The sequence below is a fragment of the Eublepharis macularius genome, chromosome 14 (assembly GCF_028583425.1).
Source record: "Eublepharis macularius isolate TG4126 chromosome 14, MPM_Emac_v1.0, whole genome shotgun sequence".
Classification (NCBI taxonomy): domain Eukaryota; kingdom Metazoa; phylum Chordata; class Lepidosauria; order Squamata; family Eublepharidae; genus Eublepharis; species Eublepharis macularius.
The window spans coordinates 70,375,071-70,388,962 of record NC_072803.1 but is presented as its reverse complement, the minus strand read 5'-3'; the positions used below and the strand labels follow the sequence as shown (position 1 = coordinate 70,388,962).

Genomic DNA, 13,892 nt, shown 5'->3' with positions numbered 1-13,892 from the left:
CATGGGCCAGGAATCCTCAGAAGAAAATGCTTTCCCCTGTTGTTGCAAAGGGCAAAGAGCTCCACACATGGAAGTCGCATGGTGTGTGTGTGTGTGTGTGTGTGTGTGTGTGTGTGTGTGCATGCGCTTTCTAGGGCATCGAAACCTGGGTCCTCAAGCAGGACATCACTCCTCGTCCAGAAGTCCTTTCAAGAAAAGAGGAAGGCGCTCAAGAACACTCAACATGGCTGACTGCAGAGCGTCTCCCGCTTTGATATGGAGAAACTGAACTGGCTTAACAACCCTCCATTAAACTACAGAGGCCCTCCGTGTTTTCTCTTTGTGTTTTCTGTACAGGGAGCAAAGAATAAAGTATGAATCGCACAGAAAGGGGTTTTTCTGCAAGCCAACAATTATCAGATCCTAGCAGTCTCCCACCCGGTACCAGTGAAAGAAATGGTGGGTGATCACTGGGCACTCTGCTTCATTTATGCTACAGCTGGCCAAAGCACGATCCATATTTCTTTGAAGAATCGAAGTCATGGCATATGCAAGAGAACAAACAATTGCCACAGAGAGAGTGCCCAGGCAACCCTACGATGGCTAGGCGAGTATTGTCTTAGTGACTTAAACATCACAGAAGCTATGCATAAGGATGCCTGACAACTCTCAAGAGACCTCACTTCATCAGTAAAAGTTCGTTAATGATAAAATGCTGGTATCATACCCTTAGGCCATCTTTGCTAGGACTGGCGGCTACAGACAAGTATTATGCAGATATAGGTTCCCCAAGGCTACTCCTAATTCCCCTCCCTCTTTCTCCTAACACTCCTCTAACTCTGCATTCAAAAAAACAGGCTGTGTGATTCATGGACTGCTCAAGGTCAAGCAGGCTCCCAGACTGGGGAGAGATTACAACAGGAACAAACACCTCCTGTTCCCAGTCTCCCACCCCGGGTTCAAATAACCGAAATACCCCAACAGCATCAGCTTCAGCTGCAGGGGGGTATTGAATATGACAGGTGATCCTGAGCACCTGACACTATGTTTGGGCTGGGGCATGAGGAGTGGAAGAGCACTTAGTGGCAGCAGTCAGTCCAGAACCAACTTCTCCGGAGAACATCGAGTCGCATGAACTATCTTCTGCAGCTGCCCTCCATTCCTTCTTCATGCTCCCCTAGTCCTTTCAATGGACATCCTGAGAAGGATTTTTTGGGTCAGTGCACTGGCACAGTGTGCATGTCAAGTAGGGTGTGTGTGGCATCTTCTTGGTTTCTGTGCCATTGATTAGTGCTATTTTATTTACTTTGTTTCGAGTCCACCTTTCTCGCTGAGACTCAAGGCAGATTACCACTGTTCTGGGAAGAGGTCGTGAGTGATGAAGAAGCTGCCGGGGTCATCTTGGGTTCCTCCAGTGCCTCTTCTTTACACAGCTATTCTGATGCTCTCTGGATCGCTGCCAGGAGCTCATAGGATTGTGATTTTGTTATGGTGGTATTAGCCTGGCACAGCATTCGCTAACATAGTATTGGCTTGCCTGCCTCTGAAGACTAAATCATTTAACTGCAGTGTAGGAAAAAATTAAATCAATTACCAGGTCTAATAAAGCTCCTATGGCTTTTAATTAAAGTTTTAAATTAAACACCCAAAAGAGCTCGTGTTCTTTTAATATTCAGCAACAAGCCCCCTCCACTCCTCTGCCCTGGGGAATTGGACGATTCTTTGCATTGATTTACACGACCTGGTACAATTGAATACGGCCAGGAAAGAACTATGAACATTGTGCCAGCTTTGCCAGATGGTTCCTTTTCGAAGAAAGGTTTGTGCCCACGAAGCACCCAGCACCTGAGGTCAGGCTGGCCTTCCAGGGAAACAGAGCAAAGATGGGCATGCAGGCACTCACTGGCTGGAGAATCTCAGCCCTCGTGGTTTGGAGGAAGAGAAGGAATTAAGGAAGTGGGCAGGGGCGTACCTGGTAAGGCAGCTGCAGACGGGCTGAGCATCACCCCCCACCCTCAGCATCTCTGTGCCAGCCTCTTCGGCTGTGGCTTGCCCAAGCAGGCCAAACACTTGGAAGAGGTTTATTTATTTCATGACAGAATCTCAAGAAGGAATTACTGATACTGTTGTAGCCGTCTGTTTTTTCTATCTGCCATATTCATTCAATTTTACACTATTCAGTTTTAATTATATATTTAGATATATTTTAATGCATTGTTTTCCAGGGTGAGAGACAGAACGTACATCAATATCTGTGTTTGAATTTCAGGGCCAAACTTTACAAGATGTTTGAGTTTCATGACTAGAACTCCACGTATTTTATCTGGCACTAAAAAGCAGCTATGGGTGTTGGGGCTGGGGGTGGGCGGGGAAGGCTTCATTGAACAGGCAACAGTTCAGTGGAAAGGAGCGTACTTCTTCCTCATTAAAAATGGCGGGGGGGCAGTGGGGATAAGGCACCTTGTGCGGCTTAGAGCCCCAAATGATTTTAGTATGTATACGTGTATACATGTATGTTTTAATTTGTTAGCTGCTTTAGTGGCTTATGAGGGCAGAAAGGAGGGGTATAGATTATATAAAAATAAAATAAAGCCGTGGGACTGGGGTATTTTTGACTTAGGGAATGGCGTGAGGGAGAGAACTGAATCCCCCTTCCATCATCCCATCCTGAACCTGTCCCTGCTCTTGCAACTGCTTTTCACGGTCAAATAGTACCAATGCCAGAATTCATTGGACCATTGAAGACACACACTGCTGACTGGAATTTCTGCACATTTCAGTTTTCATACTGAAAACATGTATTTTCAAGCAAAGTTGTGTGGCATTTGTTCATATTAAACTAAAGTCAAGATGTTTCATGTAAGTTTGCTCTCCTTGAGTGATGCTTTGGAAAGGAGATCAGAGGCACAATTAGCTCTACTAAATTAGAAAAAAAACTATAAGCAGATTATACAACGGAAGAAGAAAGAGCATACTCTGAATTTATGGGAGGAACTTATTCAGGCAGTAAAACACAATAATTCTGCCCTATTTTGGAAACTTACTAACGATAGGAGGCCCAAGATGCCCTCCTCACAGTTGGATATGCATATTTCTGCTGAAAACTGGACCATATTTTTCAGATTCTTTATGATGACCATAGTCAGCCTGCCTTCTCTGGAAGCATAGAGAACTTTCCGGCATGGCCTCCTGTCAGCCCCCTAGAAGTAAGAGCCCACATCTCCCGTTTAAAAAATGGGAAGGCCCCAGGTATGGATGGAATACCTCCTGAAGCATTAAAAGAGAATGTAGATTGGTGGGCGCAGTTTCTTGTAACCCTGTTTACGTATATAGACCAAACTGGTCGGATTCCAAAGCAGTGGGGGACTGCTATTGTGGTCCCTATATTTAAGAAGGGCAACAAAAATGATCCAGCAAACTACAGGCCCATAAGTCTTTTAGGCATCATCAGTAAAATATACACAAGGCACCTTTTAGATAAACTTGAAATATGGTTAGAACAGGAAGAAATCATACCACAGGAACAGGCAGGTTTTAGGGTAGGGAGGTGGACAGTTGAGCGCTGCTTGGCACTTCAACAGTTGATTGAAAAATATTCTGCTAAAGGTCCAGCTTCTCTATATGCTGCCTTCATTGATCTGAAGGCAGCTTTTGATTCTATCTCTAGACAGAGATTGTGGCAAAAACTAGACGGCTCTAGCACAGATAAAAGATTGTTGTTTCTCATCCGTGCCCTGCATGAGGAATCATACCTTAGAGCGAGATGTAACCGGCAGGGACTACTCACTGGAGCAATAAAAAACTTTAAGGGAATCAGGCAGGGCTGCCTATTGGCCCCCATGTTATTTAACTATTTCATCAGTGACATGGTGAAATATATGACTGACCTCAATTTCCACCTGCCGAAGCTTGCTTCACACCATTTACCAGTTCTGCTCTATGCAGATGATGCAGCCCTATTATCCAGGACCCCATTAGGACTTCGAAGGGCGCTAGATAGATTCACAACATACTGCGACAAAGAACACCTAACAATCAACTTTGATAAAACAAAGGTGATGGCATTTGGCAGACACCCCAAGAAGAGATCCTGGATGATGAAAGGGAATGAAATTCAACAAGCAAATAAATTTATCTACCTGGGGGTGGTTACACAGGATTCGGGGGTTAATACAGCACACTGCAATCTGATGGTGGAGAGAGCTGACAGGGCAGTGCATGCTATTTTGAGATTTTTTTATCTAAGAGGGGCTCAGGGCTTTTTTTCTGGGAAAAGAGGTGGTGGAACTCAGTGGTGGAACTCAGGACCCCACAATGATGGGTCAGCTGGAACGAGGAGGGAGTTTTTAAAAGTTCAAATTGCCTTTGGTGAAAATGGTCACATGGCCGGTGGCCCCGCCCCCTGAACATCTCCAGACAGAGGAGAGTTTAGATTGCCCTCCACGTTCCTGCGTGGAGGGCAATCCAAACTCCCTTCTGTCTGGAGATCAGGGGGCAGGGCAACAGGCCATGTGACCATTTTCAAGAGGTGCCGGAATTCAATTCCACCATGTTCCTGCTGAAAAAAAGCCCTGGAGGGGCTTATATGTCCCGGCAGCACTGAAGCTGTATCAAGCTAAAGTCCTTGCGCAACTCCTATATGGTATTAATTTGGCCATCTCTGCCATCTTACAGGTACCCCCAGGAGTGCCAAATGCCCTCCTACGGCTAGAAACAGGCGAAATGAGAATTGAAGCCAGAATATTGCTATCCTCTGTTTATCAGTGGCTCAAGATATATAGCAATCAAAAAGGCCTTCTCCCTCTAATAAACCAAGATCCTTACCAGCCTAGGTGGATGCGGATGGTTAAGAGCAACCTAGAAAGAATGGCCTGATGACCTGTTGACTCAGGGCAGTGCCCAGGCAAAAGGTATTATTAAACAAAGGGTGAGAGACATAGAGCGCCAACGAGATTTAGCTCAATCTTCTCATTTTATGGCCCCTAGGGAATCTAGATATGTTATGGGTATGGCCAGATATGTCACTCACTTGGATGTCCCATCTTATAGAAGAGCTTTCACCCTGGCCCAATGTGAAATCCCCTCAATGGTCATCGAAGGGAAATATAGGAAGATCCCATACGAGGACAGATGCTGCCGTTGTTCCATTGGTGAAGTGGAATCACTTATTCATATGTTCTTTCACTGTCCTTTCCATCAAGTCTATAGGGACAAGTTTATTCCCCCACTCTTAGACACACCAATTGCAGAGGCAAATAAGGCCTGCCTGGAGAAACTCCTAATTGATGAAAATCCAATGATACCCAGGCAAATAGCCAAATTCTGTCTCCATTTGGTTAAATTCTATAATAAGAAGTATGGCCATACATAGTCTGTCCTGCTCTTTTTACGATTTTAACTATTTTAATGTCAATGTTTTAAATATTAGAATCACTTCTGTTCCTAGAGAACTATATACTTTTTAAGATAAGATTTTAAATGTTACTGTAAATGTATTTTTCTATGCCCTTTACATTTTTAACGCTGGATTTAACTATTCTATTGATTGCTAAGGATATATTGCCATTGTTATGGTCTCTGACTGCAAATAAATTCGTTCATTCGTTCATGTAAGTTGGGGCCCTGCTCCTGAGGCAAGTTTTTTAGAGCTCGGTAGAACTGTGCACTCTCAGAACAAAGTCAAATCATAGAGGTTATATCTGGTAGCATGGAAGAGGTACATTTGAAAACCATTTTCTCTTAGGAATGCTGCAAATTTTGCCATGAATGTGTTTGACTGTCAAACCTACTGCATTTGAATGTGTTGATCTGATGCGAGTTGATCACCCAATCTGTTTGGTTTGTGCCGAACAACCTTGAATACTTGTTGAACTGGTTTGCATTAGGTTTTTGCAAAATTGTTTATGCTAATTCAAACTGATCGGCAGCCATAAGTGTCACTAAGGCCTAATTAGGCGAATTCCAAAGGGTAAGATTTTATTGAAACACAGAATTCATTTATGACTGATTTATATTATTTGTGAGTGATTTGATTGTCCATTTAAAAAATTGCTTGCTGAGCTGGGCATTTATGCAGCAAAGGTAAGGCGGTAGTAGAATTTGATCAGGCTTTGTGCATATGCACAAAAAGCCAATTGTGATGTACTACATGATTAGGAAGAGAAGTGAGAGAATATGGTGAAGCAACCTACCAAATATTGATGAACAAATCAACCATACAACCATACAAACTGAAAAAAACAGGTCCTTGATTGTGGCTGGTGAACAAGATGTGAGCAGAACTGGTGAGGGATTGAACCTCCCTAGTTTCTTTTTCCAACCAAGCATGAGGGCTAGTAACACTTTCCAGTTGAAACCAGGATGATAATGATCCTCTCTTGGCTGTTTCAAAATGCCTGCAAATCCATTTAATGTCCAGTTCATAATTCAAGAATATCACTTCTGGAAACTTTTGGAAATAATGTAAAAAATAAATTGGTCCTCAGTCAAGTGGGTCCTGCTACCCCCTTTTATCTTTGAAAATAGTTTCTGATGGGTAGCCATGTTGGCCTGCAGAGTAAGGTCTGGGTCCAAGCTCAAAAGCTCCTACCTTGGAAACCTAGTTGGTCTTTAAGTTGCTACTGGACCCAGATCTTGCCTTTTTATCCTGGTTTGACAAGCAATATGCCCTCAAAGCATGATTGCTTTCTTAAGGAGATCAACATTTTTAAGTAACCCTAAATTCTTTGTCAGGATTATAGACTTTGTCCTAAAACATCTGCTAGTTTTTAAGGATCAGTTTATGGTCAGATCTGCCTTAAAATAACATGGTCCATTAACCTTCAAAATTAATTTTTTCACAGATGTGTTCTTGACCATCATATATTTGTAATATTGAAGTAAAAATAGCAGTTTCTTGTGTATTCTCTGCAAATTGGCTCAAGGTGTATCTGAGCATGGATTCCTCCAATAATATGCCGTATAAATGTGTATTTGTTTTGGCATACGTTGTACACACAGGTGTGTGTGTGAAGCAATGGTTTCCTGCAATCTTTTATCAATGCTACAGACTATTGAAAAACAACTTTTGGGTGCTTTAGTGATAGAATTCATATTTTGAACATAAAATTTTTCACCAAAATTGAAACTTGAATCCTTTGTATTTCTTCCTCTTATACATAAATTCATAAATAGTAAACTGTCAGTTAGTAGAATGATTGCATGGCAACTTTTCACTTGTGCCTTCAAGCATGAAATCTCTCTATATCAAGTGCAAATGTTCATTTCCTTACATCTTCTAAGTTTGTTAATTACCTTGAGTGAGAGCGTCTGAGGACAGAAATGTGGGTATGTGGGGAAACTACTGTAATTTCGGAATCAGAATCAGAATAATGCTTATTGCACATAGCCGAAGGCCAGCACAATTAAGGAAATAAAACAGAAGTAAAACATCAATAATAAAAGATAATGCTAAAAACACATTAAAGTACATTGAAGCATATTCGCACCTTCATTACACACGGGTGAAGGCATCTCAACCATTAAGCGCATTTCGCACCCAGATTTTCTTAGCTGTCAGGGCAAACTGTGCTAATCTATAAGATATGTATGGCTCCAAATCAGAAAGAAAGAGGGTCAGTTTTTCCACCACAGGAGAAGAATAAATGTTTCTAAAGATTCCACCAAGAAAGGTATTTCTGGGCTCTGTATCCAAAGGACAGAACAAAATATAGTGTGGAAGATCTTCAAGGACTGAAGCTCTACAAATACAAAAAATGGGCAGCAATTGGCATTTGTGTATAATGACCATCTAAAGTGGCCGAGGGCTTGATTCGAAACCTCAGAGAAGTTAAAGCCATTCTAAGTCTAGGAAAGGTGAGTTTGGTCGAATAAGAGACTCTGCCCTGGGCTCTCTTGAACAACTGGGAGAAGATTTGGAACAAAGAGTTTTACTTCTGTCCGATGCCTCTTAAAGATCCAGTCTCGTATATTGAGACCAGGCAAGGGGACACCCTGGAAGTCGTCCACCAGGGAAAACGAGGGAGGATATTGTTAAAGCCAGCTGTGCAAGCAGCACCTGAGTACGGCAGTGCATTGGTTTGCCTTAAGAGCAGATTAGTGGAATGATTCCTTTATTTTCTCCATAATCTAATTAAGGCAAAGTGCAAACAGGCTCTGATAGACGATAATAGCTGATGTTCAGCCCGCGCTAAAGCCACTGGAGTGCCACGAGGCAAAGCTGGAATCCTCTTTTAAAAAGGGACTCTGGATTGGTTCCAGGGTTGAGATCAGATGCTCATTCCAACCCAAGATCTCTGCGCCATTACAGAAGCTGCATGGTGGCCCTAAGGATAGGAATGGGATATGGGAATAACAGATGCTCTGGGTTGGGAAAAAAACCCTTTTATTTTTACAATAAGCATATCGGTTTCATATTATTTCTTAAGCTTGATGGTTTCAAAAGAGTGTTATTTGTTCTTAAAGTTTCTTTTCATAGACAGAGTCACTCAGATCTTCTCTCAGGCGGCCCACACAGTTGGCCTGCTTCAGATATCAACTTCTCACTCAAATGCACATAAGACTTTCTCTCAGGTGCACTCACAGTTTGCCTCCCTTGTCCTGACTGAATATTCTTTCACAAACATACACAGTTCAGGCTACCACACAGGTTATATTTCTTTTAGAAATTCATAGACACTCTTAAGCTGCACACAGCTTGCCTCTCTTGCCCTGACTAAAAGTTCTCTTTGTGCTCAGTAACTGAAAACTGCATTCACTCCGCCCACACTCTCAGTCATCAGTCAATTATCTCTATTGTATATTGAGATTAACAGCTCTTTAAACATCTCTATTGGAGACTGGAAGCAGACTGTTGTATTCCTGTATAAGTGAAACCGGCCTATTTTCTAAGATCCTGGAATCCATTTTAAGTATGGAAAGCACCAGACTATTTTACTTGACACACACAGCTATGCTCATTTGGGACGAATTCCAATATGACATATTCTGAACGGGAAAGGACGAAGTGTTTGCTTTTGCTGTTTGCATTAGCCAGTGTACAGAAGCAAAAATCGATAGCAGGTCAGTATCTTGTCAGTCGGCCAGAACCTGATCACGCTCAGTGTCACAGAAACCTAGCAGAAAAGGAGGGGCTGACAGACCAAAAACTCAGAGGTTTACTTTAAACGGATAACTTTTCTCTCTTTTAAGATTCAAAGACGTTAAAACACAGTAATTCATACATCTATTCTTATGTCCAAAGAAGGAAGACACTATGCACACACTAACAATCATGGGAACACAATTAAAGAAAGGAACATGAGGAAAATCCACAGCAAGAGAGATTCTTTTAAAAAGCTTTTGGTTTTAGGAAAAGAATCACTGACTGACCGATTTCAGACTCAGCTCAAACCATTCAGAGACACTTAGAGACACTGTCTTGGCTGTAACATCACGCTGACACTAATTACATGATTGCATTACTGGAAAACATATACACATGCATGCATATATCCATATATCATGATCTCAGCGCAAAATCTGCAAATGCTGCAATTTTTAGGTGATTTCCAATGCCAGGAATGACTCTGAGGAATCTCATTGGTGAATTTGAATGGGTTGATGTGAGCCAAAACAGTATAAAAATGAGCAAGAAAACCATGGAGTCTAAGAAGCTAGGAGGAGAGAAAGGAAGGAACACCTCCTTGCTGGCTTTCTCCTTTTCCTTGCAGGTCGGGTAAGGTGCTCACCCATTCTTTCCATCAACGAGAATCTCTGGGACATCTCCAGGATTGGTAAGATGATTCACTATGTCTTATTCTTGCTGTATTGATGATCAAGCTATTGCAATGCTAAGACCATGCTGTATCATGATACTTAGAGTCTATGTAACCTATGCAGAATGATTCAAATAAAACTTACTAAAATTTATGTCCAGGTCTGTGGTGTATCCTTGCTCTCTTCTCATTTGGGAAACTCTGATTCAGTTGGAGACATGTTAAAGACCCCCCCCCCCTCGCATGGTAACCTGTTAGCTGTAGAGCAAAGCTAACAAGACGGACTGGAGACTCAGGCTCAACAGTAACCAATTTATACTTGTAGAAACCACTCCCACTTTTACACCAACCAATACAATGTAAGCAGCTAGAATCCTTCGTTTGCATGAACTATATACAAGTATCTACTTCTGAACACAGTGATTAGACTACAAAGCAACAGTTCTGACTGGCCGTGCCGACACCAAAATAGCTTTGTAGGCCTCGGGAGCCTTCGTTCTACTCAAGCAATACATAACAATCTCACTCATCCCTCTCTTTCATCCCCACTCTTCATCTGTACCACACCAAGCATTTAAAGACACACAGACACATTTAAAATAATTACATTGTGTCATAGGGTTTTTCTTCAAGGGGCCTTTCCTAAGACTGCCTCAGGTGGATAGGTTCTACGCACTCTGTTTGGCAGCTATATCTGCCAGTCACAGACTGGCTTTCTCAATGCCAGCCTGGTTTCAAATCTACATTCTGCTCTTGGACCACCTCAGGTTAAAGGGAAGAGGGAAACATATATACAGTACCTTGAGTTTCTTGGAGGAAGTGTAGAACAATGCACTAAAAAAAATCCTGTTTCAGTTTTGGATCAGGAGTTTCTGGAGGATCTATGTACCATTATATTTTTTCCAGATGGAGCATTGCCAGCTCAGATCGAATTCATTATTATTATTTTTTGTTATACTGAGTTTTGGCCTCTTTTTTGCAATGAGAACTTCCAGGCTCTTTGGGGGAATGGTTTTCGCACTTAATGGCACCAAAATTGCATAGAAAACAGTTGTCAGTTTATGGAAAACAGGATACATTGAAGCTGACTCCCCCCTTGCAGCAAGAAATCCAAGCTCTCTTGAGTCAAGATTTTTTATTGAGAAATCGTAACTAAAGCATATATATGTCCATAGAAGCAATTAAAAGCGTCTGGCTGTACACAGAACTCTTGTTGAGAATGACGTATGGAATGGTTGCTACACCGTTCCAGTCCCTCCCTGCAAGCTCCCCACCCTCGGTGCCCAACCAGCTGGATATAGTCAGTGGGAGAATAGGAAGGAACCGTCCCAAGGCCTCTGTGGTGAGCCATCTGAGATAAGAGTGCTGTCTTCCCAGGAGCTGGACGGCTTGTGTGAAAAACTACACACACAGAGAGAGAATGATTGCAAAGTGCTCAAAGATGGAGGTACTGTGGGCAACAGACCTGACAACAGTCCTCCCTCTAAACTATCAATTCACCAAGCTTTTCCTCAGTTACACTACTTATACACACCCTGAAGAAAGCAAATGTTGGTGGGTTCACACTAGTGGGGGAACTGGCTGGCAAAAGAGTAGTGAGTGGCAGCACCATTATAAACAATCCTGCTTTCTGTTCACTTTCTTCCCTATAATGTCAATAAATTAGCACCTGTTATATCCTTCTGTTGCTTGTTGGTGCCATGTTTCCTTGTGCTTGCCAGTTTTGTTCCCACGATTACAGGGTGTTCTTGTTTTAATTGCCACCAATCTCCATCATCCAAGTGCAGGTAACATGATAGTCTGAATGTCACCACTCTCCCACCTAAACAGACCTGTGTTTCCCCACAAGTTTTTCTTTTACTGTGGGCAGGCAGTATTGTTTTTGAAAGGGCAGAGTAGGTGAATGGCTTGCAGGATGGGGGTGGAAGAAATCCTAAACAGGTCTACTCAAACAAGTCCCATCTTCAAAACTTCAACAGGAAAGAAGAAACCTTAAGAATGAACAGAGCATGGTTTCCAGTTCTGAAAAACACTAGGCTAACAAAACACTCTATACCTGACAATAGCCCTGCAGAGAAGATTAGCACATCAAGCACCAATCCATATGCAAAAGAACCTCCTCAGGATACAGTGAAGCCTCCCGCCATTAGCATTCCACACCCTGGGAAACTCTTACAGGATGACTCAGCTCAACCCCACCCTTCCTGAGTAGATACAAATGACCTGCCAACATCTTTTCCACACTGTGACACTGAGAGATCTCTGTCTTTTGGTGCTACACCTCTGAAGATGCCAGCCACAGCTGCTGGCGAAACATCAGGAACTACAATGCCAAGACCACGGCAATACAGCCCGGAAAACCCACAACAACCAAAGTCCCATGTTGTTTAATAGTGCTTACTTCCAGGGAAGTGTCTTTAGAATTGCAGCCTATGATTGAAGTCTGCACATCCCCCCTGCCAGACATTTCCAAAGCCAATAGGCAGGGAAGGATGTCCCCTTGTGAGGACACAATTTGCAGGGAGACAATGCCATTGCCAGAGCAGTGACAGGAAAAGAAAAGAGACACTTGTGCACATTGCACACATTTCCTCTTCCTGAAAACAAAGTTAATACGTAATGTAAGGGCTTTCTCCCATTGGGATCCAGTTGGTGGATGCCATTAAAGAAAACAGGGGTCTGCCATGTGAGCCCAGTGCCTGCCTGCTGCTGCCCCCACTGCAAGATAAGAACCAAAAGAAAACAAAACACAGACTTTTCAGGGGGTATCGTTACCGTGTGGTTTCCTGGACTTGTTTTGCCATTCCAGAAGCCCCTCAAACAAAACAAAACAGTGATTCAAGGTGTATTTGGGGCTTGTTTGTTTCATTTTGCACACCCCTAATATTGATGGATGGACGCCAGCTTGGATGGAGCTGGGCTTTCCTTCACTTGGGATCCCCAATCAGAGTCTGAAACAGAGACCAGAAGGTGTGGAAAGGGGAAAGGAGTTCCGTTTCTCTTCTTAGCCCAGTCTTGCCTAGACAGAGCCCAACATCAACTTCCTCCAACTCCTGTCAGCTCCTCTCCCTTCAAGGAATCCATACAAACCCACCAGCCAAACCTGGTTGATTCCCCTCCTTCCAGCCTGCTAAAGCCATTAATGTAATGACCAGAGGTCATGAAGTTCAAGAAAACGTATCAATTTTCATTTGGCAAAATGGCTGTCTCTTAGGAGTGCCCAGGCACTCCCTCCTCCTTGAACGCAAGGTCTTTCTCGCTTCTTCACTTATAGCTCCCTAAAGGCAAGAAATTTCCCAGCTGACTGAAGCTGCCAATGGTTTCTGGAACTAGTATAATTCTTCTCTAGGGTCATGGTCACTTTGCTTCCTTGCTGGACTTGAGTGCTCTGGACCTATTTGGAAGCCATTTCCCTTCCAAATGTTAATTATTGGCCTTTGGGTATATATGGATTTATTGACAAGACCCAGACATTAATCTCACCTCAGGATAATGTTGGCACTGGGGACATTTCAGATGATTACTCTAATTTACAGGGAAGAATTCTGTGCGGCTGGATCAGCCTCCCCCCCACAGCGTGCTCAGTCTCCTGCAGCCTCCCCCCCACAGCGTGCTCAGTCTCCTGCAGCCTCCCCCCCACAGCGTGCTCAGTCTCCTGCAGCCTCCCCCCCACAGCGTGCTCAGTCTCCTGCAGACTCTCCCCTGCAGTAAAGCCTGCCCTGCCAAGCCACTGCCTCAGCCCACGTGTGCCCCTTGACTGCCACTCCAATTTCTCCTAATCCACCCGTCCTACTGGTGGCAAAGCCCTGGTTCTGCCTTCCACCATAATGTTTTGACTTGCCCTAACGACCTGAAGAGAGCTTGGAGACATCTAGATCAATGCTGGTGGGTTACTTGCATTGAATCTGACAAAACAGGCACATTTTGTCAGATGCAGAATGAGTTTTCAGCCAGCGATACAAAATGTGGGTCCAAAGCCATTAAGGGGTTTGTAGGTGATAACCAGAACCTTGAACTGAGTTCAGTACCTGATTGGGCAAGTTAACCATTGAATGACTGCAGAGAGGTTGTGACACGCATGCTTTGCCTAGCACCTCATAGTAAAGAGGTTGCAGCATTCTGTACCAACTGGAGTTTCCAAGTTGACTTTAAGAGCAG

General features: G+C 43.2%; 1 protein-coding gene across 5 annotated transcripts in view; it reads right to left on the bottom strand.

Annotated features, from left to right (window-relative positions):
* Nucleotides 1-10,000, bottom strand: part of TMEM250 (transmembrane protein 250) — a 111,430-nt gene extending 101,430 nt beyond the window's left edge. For all 5 annotated transcript variants that reach the window (XR_008598191.1, XR_008598192.1, XR_008598193.1 and 2 more), the window contains exon 1: nt 9,880-10,000. Coding sequence is in view for 1 of the 5 variants with exons in the window: in XM_054997391.1 (XP_054853366.1) it covers nt 9,880-9,925 (46 nt within the window). In the remaining 4 variants the exon portion in view is untranslated. The remainder of the gene's footprint in view (nt 1-9,879) is intronic.
* Between the last annotated feature and the right edge of the window lie 3,892 nt (nt 10,001-13,892).